The 14,400-nt window shown below is 56.7% G+C and overlaps 1 protein-coding gene across 1 annotated transcript in view; it reads right to left on the reverse strand.

Annotated features, from left to right (window-relative positions):
• PEAR1 (platelet endothelial aggregation receptor 1) overlaps positions 1-11,880 on the reverse strand; it is a 28,970-nt gene extending 17,090 nt beyond the window's left edge. Inside the window, exons 1-23 of the mRNA XM_003795234.3 lie at positions 11,808-11,880; positions 10,247-10,403; positions 9,553-9,657; positions 9,100-9,200; positions 7,935-8,027; positions 7,457-7,700; positions 6,676-6,793; positions 6,355-6,491; positions 6,066-6,278; positions 5,592-5,766; positions 5,385-5,505; positions 4,502-4,665; positions 4,307-4,409; positions 4,032-4,178; positions 3,697-3,822; positions 2,695-2,823; positions 2,464-2,592; positions 2,085-2,297; positions 1,802-1,890; positions 1,580-1,694; positions 1,365-1,439; positions 1,028-1,276; positions 3-525 (exon numbers count right to left, since the gene is read on the reverse strand). Of these exons, the coding sequence (XP_003795282.1) occupies positions 374-525; positions 1,028-1,276; positions 1,365-1,439; positions 1,580-1,694; positions 1,802-1,890; positions 2,085-2,297; positions 2,464-2,592; positions 2,695-2,823; positions 3,697-3,822; positions 4,032-4,178; positions 4,307-4,409; positions 4,502-4,665; positions 5,385-5,505; positions 5,592-5,766; positions 6,066-6,278; positions 6,355-6,491; positions 6,676-6,793; positions 7,457-7,700; positions 7,935-8,027; positions 9,100-9,200; positions 9,553-9,657; positions 10,247-10,344 (3,096 nt within the window). The 5' untranslated portion in view covers positions 10,345-10,403; positions 11,808-11,880 and the 3' untranslated portion in view covers positions 3-373. The remainder of the gene's footprint in view (positions 1-2; positions 526-1,027; positions 1,277-1,364; positions 1,440-1,579; positions 1,695-1,801; positions 1,891-2,084; positions 2,298-2,463; positions 2,593-2,694; positions 2,824-3,696; positions 3,823-4,031; positions 4,179-4,306; positions 4,410-4,501; positions 4,666-5,384; positions 5,506-5,591; positions 5,767-6,065; positions 6,279-6,354; positions 6,492-6,675; positions 6,794-7,456; positions 7,701-7,934; positions 8,028-9,099; positions 9,201-9,552; positions 9,658-10,246; positions 10,404-11,807) is intronic.
• Between the last annotated feature and the right edge of the window lie 2,520 nt (positions 11,881-14,400).

A 14,400-nucleotide genomic window follows, 5' to 3' on the forward strand; every position in this document is an offset into this window, starting at 1 on the left:
ACACACACACACACACACATAGCCCAGCCTGGGCAGGCCCAGGAAAGATACTCAATATGAACTTTTGAAATCAATCTGAGATCAGAGTCATCCAACAACATTCAACCCACCGGTTATATACATAGGGCCCTGGAGCAGGAGGCCGTGAACAGGGAGCCAGGAGAAGGGAAGCAGGCATCCTGCTGACCAGCATCTTCTGTGATGATGCCTGGAAGCCAGGCTCCCATCTCTCCACACACCTCCTCAGTTAAACATGTTCATGTATGCAGCCTGGTAGTCCACTCCCTGCTCTGGCAGGGCACACCAGGCTCTGTCCCAAGCATCGGGAAGCAAGGGCCAAGTATGCTGGCCTCTGCCATACCACCCTGGCCCCTCAACGGTCCTGGCGTCGAAGTGGAGGCGATGGGGGGTGGCGCACTGGAGGCAAGTCATAGTGTCCAGGGATGTGGCTGTTCTTGGGTGAGTCGTAGTGGCCAGGGGGCAGGCCTGGAGGGAGTGGTGGCTGGGAGCCCACAGAGTCCCTGTCTGGAGACGGAGGGGAAAAGACAAGGGGGTGGCTCCTTCCTTTCCCATCACCCTCTGCAGCCCAAAGAAAAGGGGACAGGGCCCAGCAGGGGCAGTTTACCCCTAACAGGCCATGTGGCTCTGAGCCACAACCTCCCAGTTCCTCAGCTGCTAATGAGAGAAGCCATTACAGCCTGCCCACTTCACAAGATATGAGGACGTTTTGTCACCTGCCTGGTTCCTCAGTTTTCTGGGTACCAACCCCACCACTCAGGCGCTATAGCCCTCATTTCAAATCCTCAGCCCTGTGAGGCAGGGGACACCACTCTGTCTGACAGGCAAGGAGATGTGCTCTGAGAGGCAGTGTGACCTGCTCCATAGCAGGCCTGCTTTGGGCCCAGATCTAACCTTGAGGCCTCATTCTGGCAGACACATCATGCGATTGCCTCTCCACCCATCCCTTCTTTGTACCTCTCTCACCCCAGTTCTTTCTAGCCCCTGCCCTGACGCGAGGAGGGCTCACCATGGACCAGGGGACTGGGCTGCTCGTAGGTGCCGCTGTCTCTTTGAGGCTGGGACTGCCACCACCTCTGGCTGTCCTGGAGCTGGGGAAGCTGCCTGCAGGGAGAAGCTGAGGGGGGGCCTTTCATCTCCATGTAGCTGCTCTCCCGGGCCCCTCCTGGCAGTCCAGGCAGGTCCCGGATGGTGGCATAAGGGTTCTCACTACTCAAGGACACCACACTGGCCCCCAGCCCCTCTTCAGAGGTAGGTCCTAAGAATAGAAGGAAGAGGTCAGGCTCCAAGGAGGCATTAGCTCCTTAACCTGGCTCAGCCCCTTCCTCAGGGCCCTGCATTCTCACCTTTATTGTAGAACAAGCCTGGGCCATTACCATTGCTGTGGTCATAGCTGTAGCTTCTGTCTAGGCGGCTGCCACCTGAGGAGGAGAAGGGAGCTGGCAGTCAGATCTCTGGTCCCATCTCCAGGCCCCACCTCTGCCACTCAGACACACTGGAGGGGAAGATTTGGAGCTGCACAGCCCCACCCTCCCCAGTGCTGCAGTCTCCAGGAATCTACCCCTGTCCAGACGGTGCTTCCAGTCAGCAGGCAGTGTGGCATGGCTGTCGTGCCCCTGGGCTCCACCTGGACGCTCAGGGACCTGAAGGCTGGCAAAGAGCTGACTGCCTGGAACCTGATAGGGGACAGTGAAAGGGAGAGCCATGTGCACCAACAGGGCTTTCCAGAGAACTATATCTGAGCCTGTCCCTTTATGGTGCATCCCCCTACCCCAGCACTGACCTTGTTTGGGGGCGGAGGGTTTGGGGAGCACTGTGACAGGGTGTGGTAGCTGGGGTTGGAGTAGTAGTGGCTGTGGCTGGGAGGGACATCTGCACAACAGACACAGGGTGGGCTCAGGGGCAGGCCAGGCCCAGGAGCATCTCTGTCCCAGGAGGTAATGAGGCTCCCTGACCTCCCCTTGTCCTCCCTACTTCCTACCTTGCCAGGGGTTCACGCCCAGCACCCCGTCTGCCCTTGTGCCTATGAGCCGCCCCTCATCTGTGCCCCACGCCCACCAGCTTACCTGGCATGACATACTCAGAGCCATCCAGCCGCCCAATGCTGTAGGCCACTGCCAAGTGGTGGTGTTCCTTGCCTTTTTGCCAATGGCGGTAGCCAATGAACAGTGCCACCAGGGCCACCACGAGGGACCCCAGTACCACAATGCCAATCACTGCACCCAGTGAATTATAGGCCACTGGAGAGGTAGGCATCATGGTGAAGGGCTCCTGGCTTCCTATACAGGATGGAGTGGTCCCTTAGAATGGCATCAAGGCTCAGCTGGTGAGCTTGGGGTACATGCATAGGAGAGGTACCCAGAAGGGAGGCAGGGGTGGTAACAGGGACCTAGGTGCTCATTCCCTAGGGATGATGGAGTTGGGGAGAGGGAGCTAAGAACTCACCGATCCTGCAAGGTGCACCACTGTGGCCTGGGGGACACACACAGGCCCCAGTCTCTGGGTGGCACCTTTCTCCAGGACCACATAGGCATGGCTGGGAGCAGTTGGCACCAAACATCCCTAGAGGGCAGCCTGAGGAGGCAGCATGCAGGTAAGCAGCAATCAGAAGCCAAGTCCTCTTTGGGCAAGGGATAAGCTGGGGACAGGGGCATGGAGTTTCCTTTCTGTTGGTACCTTCCAAGCAGTGGTGTCCAGTCCAGCCTGGAGGGCAGACACAGCTCCCATCCTGAGGGTGGCAGGTCCCACCATGGTGACATTGGCAGGGCTGGGCACAGCTGGCTCCCCAGAATCCTGGGGGGCATGCTACAGGAGACAAGGGACATGTCTGGTGGGCAGAGCCAGCCCCTCCCAGATCACCTCTCAGCCCCCAGCATTACTGTGGTCTCACTAGGGACACCAAGCCTTGAACAGCACCTACACATTTATGACTCACAAATGCTTAGATCTTCTGTATATTCTAGATCTACATGCCCATCTACTTACTTAACACCTGCACTCGACTAATAGCCATTTCAAAATAATGTATCCCATTCCAGACAATCAAAGGCTTCTGAATTATGCTGGACAGCTTAGCTCTGGACTATTTTTTTTAAATACACAAAAGAAATAAATGTCCATCTATTTAAGGCATTTATTTTTGTGTATCTGACTCTGGCAAATAATCTAATAGTGACTGTTACCTAATTCTATGGAAAAACGCTTTAATGAGATCATTTCCCTTTTCCCCTGACCACTGAGGACCTTAAATCCAGCCTATTTCATATTAATAGCCTTTCATTTCCCCTTTTCAAATTTTGTTTTACTCAGCTTTCTTGGACTAATCTTTTCCATGATCTTCCTCATATATTTTTGTGGGAGAGAGGCCTACTAAATAAATAAATAGTGAAAAATTCAGAAGAAAAAAAAAGAATGTGTACAAAACAAAGCTTAAGAGTCCTCCCCCTCCCCAATAAAACTACTGCCCTTTCCTGACCTGTTTATTGCTGCATCCTCAAGACCTAGAGCAGCACCTAGCATGCAGGTGATGCCCAGTAAATACTTGCTTATATTGGTTATATAAACAACTGAATCGAAGTGGGGCCAGAGGCTTTTATACCCGAGAGAGGGGAAAGCCTCTTGTCCTCAGGTCACCCACTTAGCACACACATGTGCTCAGATATAGAAGCCACCACATACGTTGGGAGCAGTCTGGGCCTGTCCAGCCAGCCAGGCAGTAGCAGGTCCCATCCGAGGGGCTGCAGGTGGAGTGGTTGGCACACTTGCAGGGCACACAGCGTTTGCCATAGCGGCCGGGCTGACAAGCTGGGAGAGAGGGGTGCATGGTAATTGAGGCAGTGGTAAACTCTGTCTACCCTTGCCACTGCTATCTCCCCCAGCCTTCCCACTGTAGCAATTGGCCTGAATAGCGGGGTCAGGGAAGAGACCAAGAGAGGGAGAGTGGGGACTTCTGCCATCTGACACTGCATGCACCCTGCTACGGGCAGGTGGTGGTGGGTGGTAGAGAGCCTCACGTCTCTGGCAGGAGGGGCCTCGGAACCCAGGTGTGCACACACAGTTGCCGCTCTCACGGAGGCAAGTGCCCCCATTCTTGCAGGTACAGGTGTTGCTACAGTTGGCTCCCCAAAAGCCCTCGGGGCAAGGCAGGTGGCAGCGGCTACCTGTGGGAGAGAGAAATAAGGTATGCCAGGCCTGGTTCCCTCCTGTTCCACAGGGGCTCTTCTGGACATATTTCTGGGGTGATACATCCCCCAACTCCACAGTAGACCTGGGGCCTGAGAATGCTCACCCATCCAGCCAGCCTGGCACTGGCAGTGTCCATGAACAGGATCGCAGTCATCAGAGTGCTCACAGTCACAGCGACTGGCACAACCTTCACCAAATTGCCCCTTCTTGGAAAGGGAGTGCAGAGTAGGGTAGGCCAGTCAGCTAGGGACACAATCCCCTTCCTCTCCCCACTCCAGACAGACAGACAAGCACTCACCGGGCAGGGATGCTGGCAGTGGGCCCCCTGCCACCCTGGGGTACAGGTACAGGCTCCAGTTTGGGGGCTACAGACTGCCTCATGGGCACACTGGCAGCTGGCATTGCAACCAAAGCCCCAGGTTCCAGGTGTGCAGGGCACAGAGCAGTTACCACGCTGCCAACCTGGAGGAGGGGCCTCGTGGTGAGTGTGAGCACCCAGCTCCCCTCCTGAGCCAGCACACACTGGGTGTTGGCTGTGCTGCAAGCTGCAGTGGGATGGGGTACTCTCCCCACCGTACAAGACAGGAGCTTAGTAATGTAAATTATGACACGAGGAAGGCTGAAGGCCTTTCCAGGAAGCACCACCCCATTCTGGTTCTTGGTTGCCTCTTCTGAAAAACGAAAGGGTTGGCAGCAAACCCAAATGCTTACAGAGGTCCCATCGGGTAACTAAATGAGTCTTCCAGATCCCACGTAATACAGTAGGGAGTAGTGGGGACTGGAGAATGGAGCTTTGGTAAATTTAAGAGAGAGCTATGGAAACAAAATACAGCTTGTCATAATTTAGCCAAAGTTTGCAAACGCGCCACCACTAACAGACTGCACAGGCCTTTCCTGCCGCTACCGTTGTGCAGCGCTGCAGTTGTGTGTATCCGCATAACTGAGCGTAAGGAGTGTTCACTGATGAGCGGCCTCTGGCTGGGCCTTTAAGGACAAATAGGATTTTTGTAGTTGAAGAAAAGCTGAGTGGATATTCCAGAAAGGAAACAGCCTGGATACTTTCCCACCGTCCAGCTGCTGCGCGGTAAGCTCCGCCCTCGCCCTTCACCCTTCCCCTGCCTTAGGCCTGCGGTACCCTGGAGCCGTCCTACTTCCCCGCCGCAAGACCCCTGAGCTGTTACCTTCCTTGCAGACGCACGCGCCGTCGATGGGTGAACAGGCGATGGCATTTTCGCACGAACACCGTGTGGAACAGTTGACACCGAAAGTGTCCGGGGGACAGAGGCTAGCGCAGTGAGGGCCCTGGGAGCAGGTGGGCGTGCTGATGAGAGGGTGGGGCGCTCCCTCGGCCCTCCCCGCACCTCCCTCTCTCCTGGCCGCGTCCTCACCGTGTAGCCTGGCGCGCACTGGCAGTGGCCACTGGCGGCCTGGCAGGTGCCGCCGTGCAGGCAGAGACAATGCTCCTGGCAGCCCGGGCCGTGCGTGTCCTGCGGGCAGCTCTCATTGCAGTGGAGGCCTGCCCAGCCTGGTAGGCACGAGCACTCCCCGCTCATCGGGTGGCAGCTGCAGGAGGGGTTGGGGCGCCGGGAGGTCTGAGCCAGGCAGGGGTAGGGTTGGGGGAGGGGTGTGGGCAGGCCAGTCTCCAGGAACCTAAGCCAGGCATCACCAAAAAAGCCCCCGGGAAGGCTGCGGCACGTGCTACAGCCTCGACCCCTCCTCGCCACCAGGTCTCTCCCTTTTCCCTTCCGTGACCCTTGGACACCTGGAGGTGCCCCTGGCGCTTTTCGTGATTGTGGCGGCTCCAGTCCCCAAGACCTCCCCTTTGGCCTCCAGAGCCCTGGACTACACGTCCCATGGCCAACCTGAGGCTGTGCTCCGGGTCACAGGTGCAGGACTCCTGGCAGCCCAGGCCGTAGAGGCCATCGGGGCAGAGGCGCTCTGCGCAGCGGTCCCCAGTGAAGCCGTGTTCGCAGAGACACGCGCCGTTAGCCGGGAAGCAGCGGGCGCCGGGGGCGCAGTCGCAAGTCTCCGCGCAGTCCTGTCCGAAGCGGCCAGCAGGGCACTCCTCACGGCACCTACAGCCCGGCCAAGTGAGTCCGCTGTACCACCTCCTCCAGCCACCTCCGCCGCCCCCGCGCCGCCACCACTCACCGATCCCCGGTGTAGCCCGGAGTGCAGCGGCACTGCCCGGTGAATCGGTCGCAGAGGCCGCCGTTATGGCAGCGACATTCCTGGGAGCAGTTGGGTCCGTGGAAGCCCTCGGGGCAGGGCAGGGAGCAGATGGCGCCCTGTGAGAGTGAGAGATAGGTAGAGCCCCAGGAGCCCAGCCCCCTCCCATAGCCATAGGAACCCTTGACACCCCCACATCCCCAGAACCCACCCCCTCAGCGCTGTTTAGAGCCATCCATGGAATGCTCCTCAGACTCATACTCATACCCGACTCATACTCATACCCACAGACTCGCCCCATACCATCCAGCCAGGGGGGCAGCTGCAGGGGCCCTTGGGGGCCTGGAAGACACCTCCGTTTTGGCAAGGATCGGTGCTGGGGCAGAAGCCAGCAGTGTCCTGGGGACAGGGCACATCACAGCTGGTGGACAAAATGGGTGAGGTCAGTGTGTAAACAAGCAGTATCTGCCTCCCCTGCCCCCAGCCTCCAAGGGTTAGTGATTTACACCTGCCTTACCCTACTGGGGACTTGAGGAGTCAGAAAGCAAAGGTTTCCAGGATAGGAATGCAGGGACACCCCAGAACCCACAGGTGGGAGAGAGCAAAGAGCCCTGGGGGAGGCATGTCTCTTTCTGGGGCACACCTGTGCTCACTGTAGTTTTTCTAGAGAGCTCTTGGAGTTCCTCCCTAAAGCATGAGCCTGATTTCCACTGCAGGGCACCTTCTCCCTTCTGTGACACCCCAGCTCTTCCTGTACCCTGCCTTGCAACAGAGTTCCCCTGAGCCCTTGTCTTAGCCTCACCTCACAATATGCTTTCACACGTAGGCTGCCTTATGTCTTCATGTCACCCCTTAGAGGCAGACAATGCTGTTCCCATTTCACAGACAAGGAACAAACTCATGAAAAGCCAATGATTTGCTCAAGGTCACTCCACTAGTGAGGGAGAGAGCTGGGACTAGGATCTTGGCTTCTAGACACCATTCCCATGTTTAGGATCCTGTCTGAGTCACCACATTCCCCTCCACATGTCTATGTGGTCCTGCTCTACAGTCTCATTGATGTGATATTGCCTCCATCATGCACCTGGGCCCAGTTCTCTCTGCGGGGCAGAAGCAGGCTCCAGTCTGGGGATCGCAGGGTGCCCCATGGCACTGGCAGCTGTACTGGCAAGCAGGGCCATAGTGGCCAGGGGTGCAAGGCTGCAGGCAGCTTGGGGGCTGCAGGCCAGAAGGGCAAGAACAGACCCCACTCTTGGGGTCACAGGAGCTGTTGTTGCCACAGTTGCAAGGCTTGTCACACTGTGGTCCCCACACTCCTGGGGCACACTCTGTGGGGTAAGGAGAATGGAAGAGGGTCACCAGGGGTCTAGCCCCTCCCCAGCCTCCAGTTAATCCCTGCCTCTGTCTCTCTGGCCTCCCCCATGCCTGTTCTCTTTTCTAGAAAAGGCAGCTGGCCTTAATGGGGCTCTGCTAGGTAACTGTCCTGGTAGGTGGGGTGTGCTTTGGGGTCCTATGTCCCTAAAGGCACAAGAGGCTACTCCCTGTGGTCACCAGCCACTCACCACTGGAACAGTCATCACCCCGCCAGCCTGGTGCACACTGGCATTGATTGGGCGCCACACAGCGGCCATGGACACATTCCTGGGCACAGAGGGCTAGGATAGAGATGGGTGTGAGTAGACAGTGCATCCACCCCTACCCACCTTTCACCCTATGACAGCTAACCCTGTCTTCTCTACACCAGGGACCTGGAGTTCTCTAAGCACCCATTCTGCTTCTAAGATACAGACAGACTAAGAGGCCACTCAGGGTCAGAACTTGACCAGATGCCAGGGTTCCTGGCTCCTCAGCCCCTTTTTGTGAAATTCTCTAAGCACCCTGTTGGGAAATTGGCATAGGATGAAGGAGATCCTCAGGTGGGGTCTGACATGGATGCTGTCCTCAGAGAAAGTAGGGACTGAGAGCTAGGGCAGAAGGAAAGGGGAGGTAGAGGGCCAGCTCCCACCTGGGGGGTTATAGGGTGATGGGGGGCAGTGGGCAGGAAAGACTAGATAGTGACAATTCAGAAACATAACAACAGAGAGACAGGACAGGAAGAGACAGAGTCAGATCCAGACCCCAAGTCCCCAGATACACAATGACAAAGAGACACAGAGATGGTCCAGAGACTGAAAGAGAGCTCTGAGGCAGAGAGATGCTAAGATGAAGACTTCTTACGGTCATGGACAGATAGGATGGGAGATAGGTGGGGCCAGGTGGAGATAGGGGTGTGAAGTGGTGCTAGAGAAGGAGGTGCTGAGACCCTAAGGACAATACCAGAGGTGGGGGAAGAAAACCCAAAGGGGCAGAGGAGTGGCCCCACCCTGGTGAAAGCAGGGAGAACTCGGAAGGGTGGGCTAAGCCAGGCCCTGCTGCTGACACCTGTAATCCAGTACTCTGGGAGGCAGAGTGCTTGAGCTCAGGAGTTCAAGAGTAGCCTGAGTAAAAGCAAGACCCTGTCTCTACTAAAAATAGAAAAATTAGCTGGGCATTGTAGCCGGTGACTATTGTAGCAGCTACTCAGGAGGCTGAGGCAGGAGGATCGCTTGCTGTGAGCTAGTCTGAGGTCATGGCAACAGAGTGAGATTCTGTCTCAAAAAATACAAAAAGAAAAAAAAAAAAGAAGGATGGGCTGAGCTGCCCCATTCCACTGTCCCACTGCCCCTCCCTGGCCCAACACAGACTCACGGACACAGGCCCCACTGCTCTCATAGAAGCCCCGGCAGCATTGCAGGCGCCGGCGGTGGTCCGTCTTCACCACCTGCCGGTACACAGTCCGGTAGACAACCCTGGGGAGGTCGAAGGCAGCCCTCAGTGTACCCCCCTGAGTCCCATCCACCCTCACAGCAGTGAGGCATTAGGGAGGCCAGGGCGTGGGAAATGCCCAACACCCTGGGTTGGGGGAGCAGAGTGTTCCCTCCTGGTCCTCCACCCAGCCATATGTACATGCAATGTACCGCAAGTACACATCCAAACATACATGTCCATACACATACCCCACACAAACCACATGAGCACCATGGTGGGAATGAGGGCTTGGGCCCAGGAGTTTCCTCTAAATTCTAAAGGTTCTGAGAGGGCCAGGCTGAGGCAGTGACTCCAGCAGCCCATCTGCCCTATGGAGAAGGAGGGAGCACTCACGTGGGCTGGGGACAGGTATGGGGGCCCTCCCAGGGCCGTTCACAGGGCTCCGAGGGGAACAGGCTGAAGGGGCGGGAGTGGGACTCCTTAGTGGTGATAGTGAAGCTGCAAGACAGGGAACTGGGTCAGCCTAGGGCAGGGAGGCCTGAGCTGGCACAGGGCACAGAGGAAAGCAGCAGGGAGACGCGTGGGCCACAGTGGGGATGACACCCAACATTTGAGCTTGCTCCGCCAGGGCTAGGATAGGACCCCCCCCTTCCTGTCCCAACTCTCAAGTCTAGAAGGCTTCTCCCAGAACTAGAATGTTCTTGGGACACCGCCAGCTGGGCCCCTGCGAACCCTACTGGACCAGGGCCTTGCATTTTTCTCTCCTCTCTTCCCTCCATGGGGAGGCTGAGCTAGAGCTGACTTTGGGGCCCAGTGGATGGAGAAGCGTTGCAGCATTTCTGGCTAAATTCTGCCCTGGATCTTGTTTCCCAAGGCCATTCTTCCCAGGCCAGCCCTTCTGCGGGATCCCACCCTGCCACTCTGTTTTGCACTTGGCATCCTACAGAGACCAAGGGCCAGGGATAGAGATAGGACACTGACTGTAGCAGGGCCAGAGATGGGGATGGAGTAAGAGAAATGGGAGGGAGGGGAAAGACAAGAGAAGGAACAAGCAAAGGAGCCCCAGCAGGGAGAACAGAGCTCTCACCTTTCCCAGAAGCTGCAGGCGTTGGGATCATTGGGGTTGAGAGTTCCAGCCAGGCCCAGGCCCAGGGCCAGAAGGAGGGGACGCAGAGGTGGCAACATTGTAGAGGCCTGCACTGGCCAGATGCAGAACAGGTGGGGGGCACTTGGTCTGCGGAGGTCTGTGCAGGGGGCATGGAGAGGAAACCGAGGCTGCTGCCTCCAGTCCCCTGGCCCAGAGGTCACTCCTAAACATTCAATGCACTTCCAAGCCTCCAGTCTTTGCTCAACCCTCATTCTTCAGTGCAGTACTCATCTTTCAAGGTCAAGCTCAAGTGCCACCCCTTCTACTGTGCTCTGCTCCCTGACCTCTGTTGGCAGACTGTCTTCCACCCTTTCCTTCTGAGGTCCCCCAGCAGCACTGTTCTAGTGCTTGTTTCCTGACCATGACCTCCAGAGACAGGGACCCAATGGCCTTTGTCTCTGAATCCCCAGCCCCCAGCCTGTCCCCCACCCAGGACACTTTGGTATTTTTACCAAGGTGTGAAACTGGAACCAGAGAGAATTTTAAGAAGGAAGCAAACTTGGTCCAAAGGAGCAGTTCCAAGATGGAAGCAGCTGTGTCAAGTGGTGAGCTCCCCATCACTGGATGTATGTAAGGAGAAGCCAAACCTGCCTGATGGAATACTGTCAGGGCTTTCCTGCTATGGGGTGGGAGTGGGACTGCATCCAGGCCCAGGATGCCAGAGAGGCAACCTCCCCACCTCTGAACCACCGGTGTGCTGGAGCTAGCATCTCTTCCCAACTCTAGGATCAGTGACATCACCCGTGAGTAGCTTGAAAGCAAGTGTGGGGAGGACGTGTATTTACACCACAGAAACTGGCAAACACCAGAGCCGGTGCCCAACACCCCCATCAGCACAGTTGTTAAACATCTGCCAGCATACTTCTGCACCCAGCTCCAGGTGCTGAAATTGTTAGGGAGAGGCCTCAATCTAGACTCGGATTTAAGGAAATGCTCCTACTGCCCTGTAGCCATTTGGAAATGTGCATCTCTGCCTCTGCCACCCCTGAGTGGGAGGAAGGTCAGGACCAGGGCTTCAGATGAGCCTGCTCTCTCAGTGCCGGGACTGCCTGCCCTGTGGCTGGTTTCAGGTTCTGTCCTCCGTGGTCCTAAAACTTGGAGTGACTCCCTCCTCTACACTCCCCTGAGGCACCCACATCTGTTTATAATTTTTCTGAGAAGAGAGAAAGGTCGTGGTTGTTGGCCCCTCACCCTCTGAGCATCTCTGGAATGCTGCCCCGGCCCCACCCCACGCCCCCCACCCACACACTCCCAGGGTCCCCACAGCTTCCCAGCTCCAATCAGGCAGCCCTTCCTTCCCTCTAGGTCTGCTCTCTAACTTCACCCTGGCTCCCTGCTGTGTTCCACCCACCTCCTTTAACCCTCCAGCAGCCAAATCTCCACCTGTGGCAAGGGTCTACCCACCCCATCAAGTCTGGCAGAGCCACAGTGCTCCTCGCCATCACATGTCCAGCACAGATCTCTGCTCCCTCCATGCCTCCTCTGTCCCCAAGTAACTCACCCAGTAGGGCCTGCAGCAGCTCAGTCCTGAGCCCCAGGGCCTGAGGGCCAGGGACTGTTCTGGGGAATCCTGGTGCTCAGGATATGGAGCCTAAAAACAGGAAACAGAGCCAGCTAGGCTAGGGGGACAGCAGGGAACATGACTGCCAGCAGGGAGTAAAGAGGACTCTATCTTCCCACCATCCTAAACACAGTGGCTTGCCTCCTGAGCATGTAGCATGGGATAGACAAAACCTGTCACAGAAAGGACTTGAGTTGGCTCGGCACCTGTGGCTCAAGTAGCTAAGGCGCCAGCTACGTACACCCAGGGTGGTGGGTTCGAATCCAGCCCGGGCCTGCCAAACAACAATGACGGCTGCAACCAAAAAATATAGCTGGGCATTGTGGCAGGCGCCTGTGGTCCCAGCTACTTGGGAGGCTGAGGCAGGAGACTCGCTTGAGCCCAGGAGTTGGAGGTTGCTGTGAGCTGTGATGCCACAGCACTCTACCCAGGGGGACAGCTTGAGTCTCCTGTCTCAAAAAAAAAAAAAAAGAAAAGAAAGGACTTGAGTTAAGGCACAAGGAATAGGGGTCCTATAGGCTGAGCTGTTGTTTAGTCCAGAGAAAGTCCTTTCTCCCACTCACATCAGCCCCTACTCCAGCCCTGAGTAACAGCCAGTGTCCTATCACCTCCTCCCAACTAACTTCTAAGGGTGATGCTGCTTCACCTGGGGCTTGGAGATGGGTCTGGAGGAGGACGAAGGGCATGAGGAGGAATTGACTGACCTCCACGCCCACCCCAGCTGGCTGGGAGGCCAGTGGAGGGGTGGGGAGGTTCTGTTTCCCAAAGGTCCTCAGGGTGGGGCTGGAGTGCGGGGGAGGCATGTGCAGGCTAGTGCAAGGGCCAGAAGCCAGGGTGGGCTCAGGGGAGACCACTGGGTGGTCCACAGGGAGGAGAAAGGTAGGGCGTGGGTCCTGGCAGAAAGAGGAAGGGTTTAGCCTGATCATTTTAAGCCCCCAGAGGCAGGACACAGGCTAGACCAGGGCCCAGAGCCCCAGTCTGGCCTCCCAGACGTGTTCCCTTTTAAGCCTTTGTCCCTGAGGAGGGTGCCTAAGGCCCTGGCCACCCTTCCCAGGCAGCATTGGGCCGTTAATTGGGCCCACATGTACTCACAGAGGGGACACCTGACCTCCCTACTGCAGGCTCGCTTCTCCTTAGACAGAGAGGCGAGTGTCACTGTACATTACAGTACATACTGCACTGGACACTGTGCATCTTCCAACTCCTTCCCCACCCTGATCAACCCTTATCCTCTGAGCCTCTGATGTAAGGGACCCAAACACCTTGCCTTGTGACAAGAAAAGTCATGTGAAGTCATGTGACCGCATGCACCCTTTCCTGTGTTTGGATAGGCAGGGTGCTTCCAGATTCACATGGAGCATCTCATTTAAAGTTTACATCAGCCCATTGTGGTTGGTGTTATAGTCCACTTTAGAATGAGGAAGTAGGCACAGAGAGGGCAAGAAACTGCCCAAGACCACACAGCCAGTAGTGTCAGAGAGTGGGGATCCAAACCCAGGCAGCGGCAGAGGCCTCCCCATAATTCCAGTCTTTCCTGAGCCCAGATGGGAAGCCCAGGGGCTCTGCATCTTTTTTTTTTAATAGCCTCAGTTCTGGGGGTGGGGGAGCTGGCAGGGGGTTGGACAGGAGAAGAGGATGGGGGTGGGGGCTGTCTCCAGAACATGATCAGAAGCGTGGGAACGGAGATGTGTTTACAGTCAAGAATGAGCTGACAGTTCTCTCTCCTCCACCTCGAGATGCAAATCGCCTGGGCTCCTGGCCAAGCCCTGAGGTCCCAGGCCTGCCTGCATGGCCCAGCATCCCTGCCCTCCCAGCCTTCAAGCCCACACATGGCCCACCCCCTCAGCCTCCCTGGTCTTCTCCAGGCTCATGCTCAGCTAGTTCCCTCTGGTGGGGGCCTTCTGTGCCCTCTCTGTGGGGAGGGGGGAGTCTGAGCTCCTGTGGACAGGAGAGGATCCACCAGCTCCCTTCCAACTTCTCTGGGAAGTGGTGTTGCTTAGAATAACCCCTGAGCTCTGCACCTCTCACCTGTCCAAGTTCAAACCTACATGAGCATGCCAGCCCGCTATCCCCTCATCTGTAAAATGGGGGTGGTGATAGTACTTGCTTTGCAGGTGGTCATGTGGGTTGAATGAGTTAATACAGATAAAGCACCTGGGACAGTCTCTGTGACAGCGTCCTCAATCCCACTCCTCCTCCTGCACCCAAGGTGGCCCCATCCTCCTCCCCTTGGCGCTATCATGCCCTTTGAGTATTAATTCCAAGAAAAACTGTTCCTTGCTTTTTTTCTGAAGAACCCCCAGGATGATCCGGGAATGGGGATGGGAAGGGACCACAAATGCTGACAAAGAGAAAGGAAGCAGAGGTGGGAGGGGGCCAAGGCCCAGAGAACTTGATCCCCCAGAAGGATGGGCTGTCCGCCAGGTGCATCTTCAAGCCAGAGGCAGCTGGTAAGGCAGGGTGCCTGGGCTCTGCCTCCCTCACCCCTGGGCCTGAGTGCCTGTGCGGCTCCTCTGCCTTCTCCGGCCTCAGT

Source organism: Otolemur garnettii, unplaced genomic scaffold (genome assembly GCF_000181295.1).
Source record: "Otolemur garnettii isolate 467f Iridium unplaced genomic scaffold, OtoGar3 scaffold00091, whole genome shotgun sequence".
Classification (NCBI taxonomy): Eukaryota; Metazoa; Chordata; class Mammalia; order Primates; family Galagidae; genus Otolemur; species Otolemur garnettii.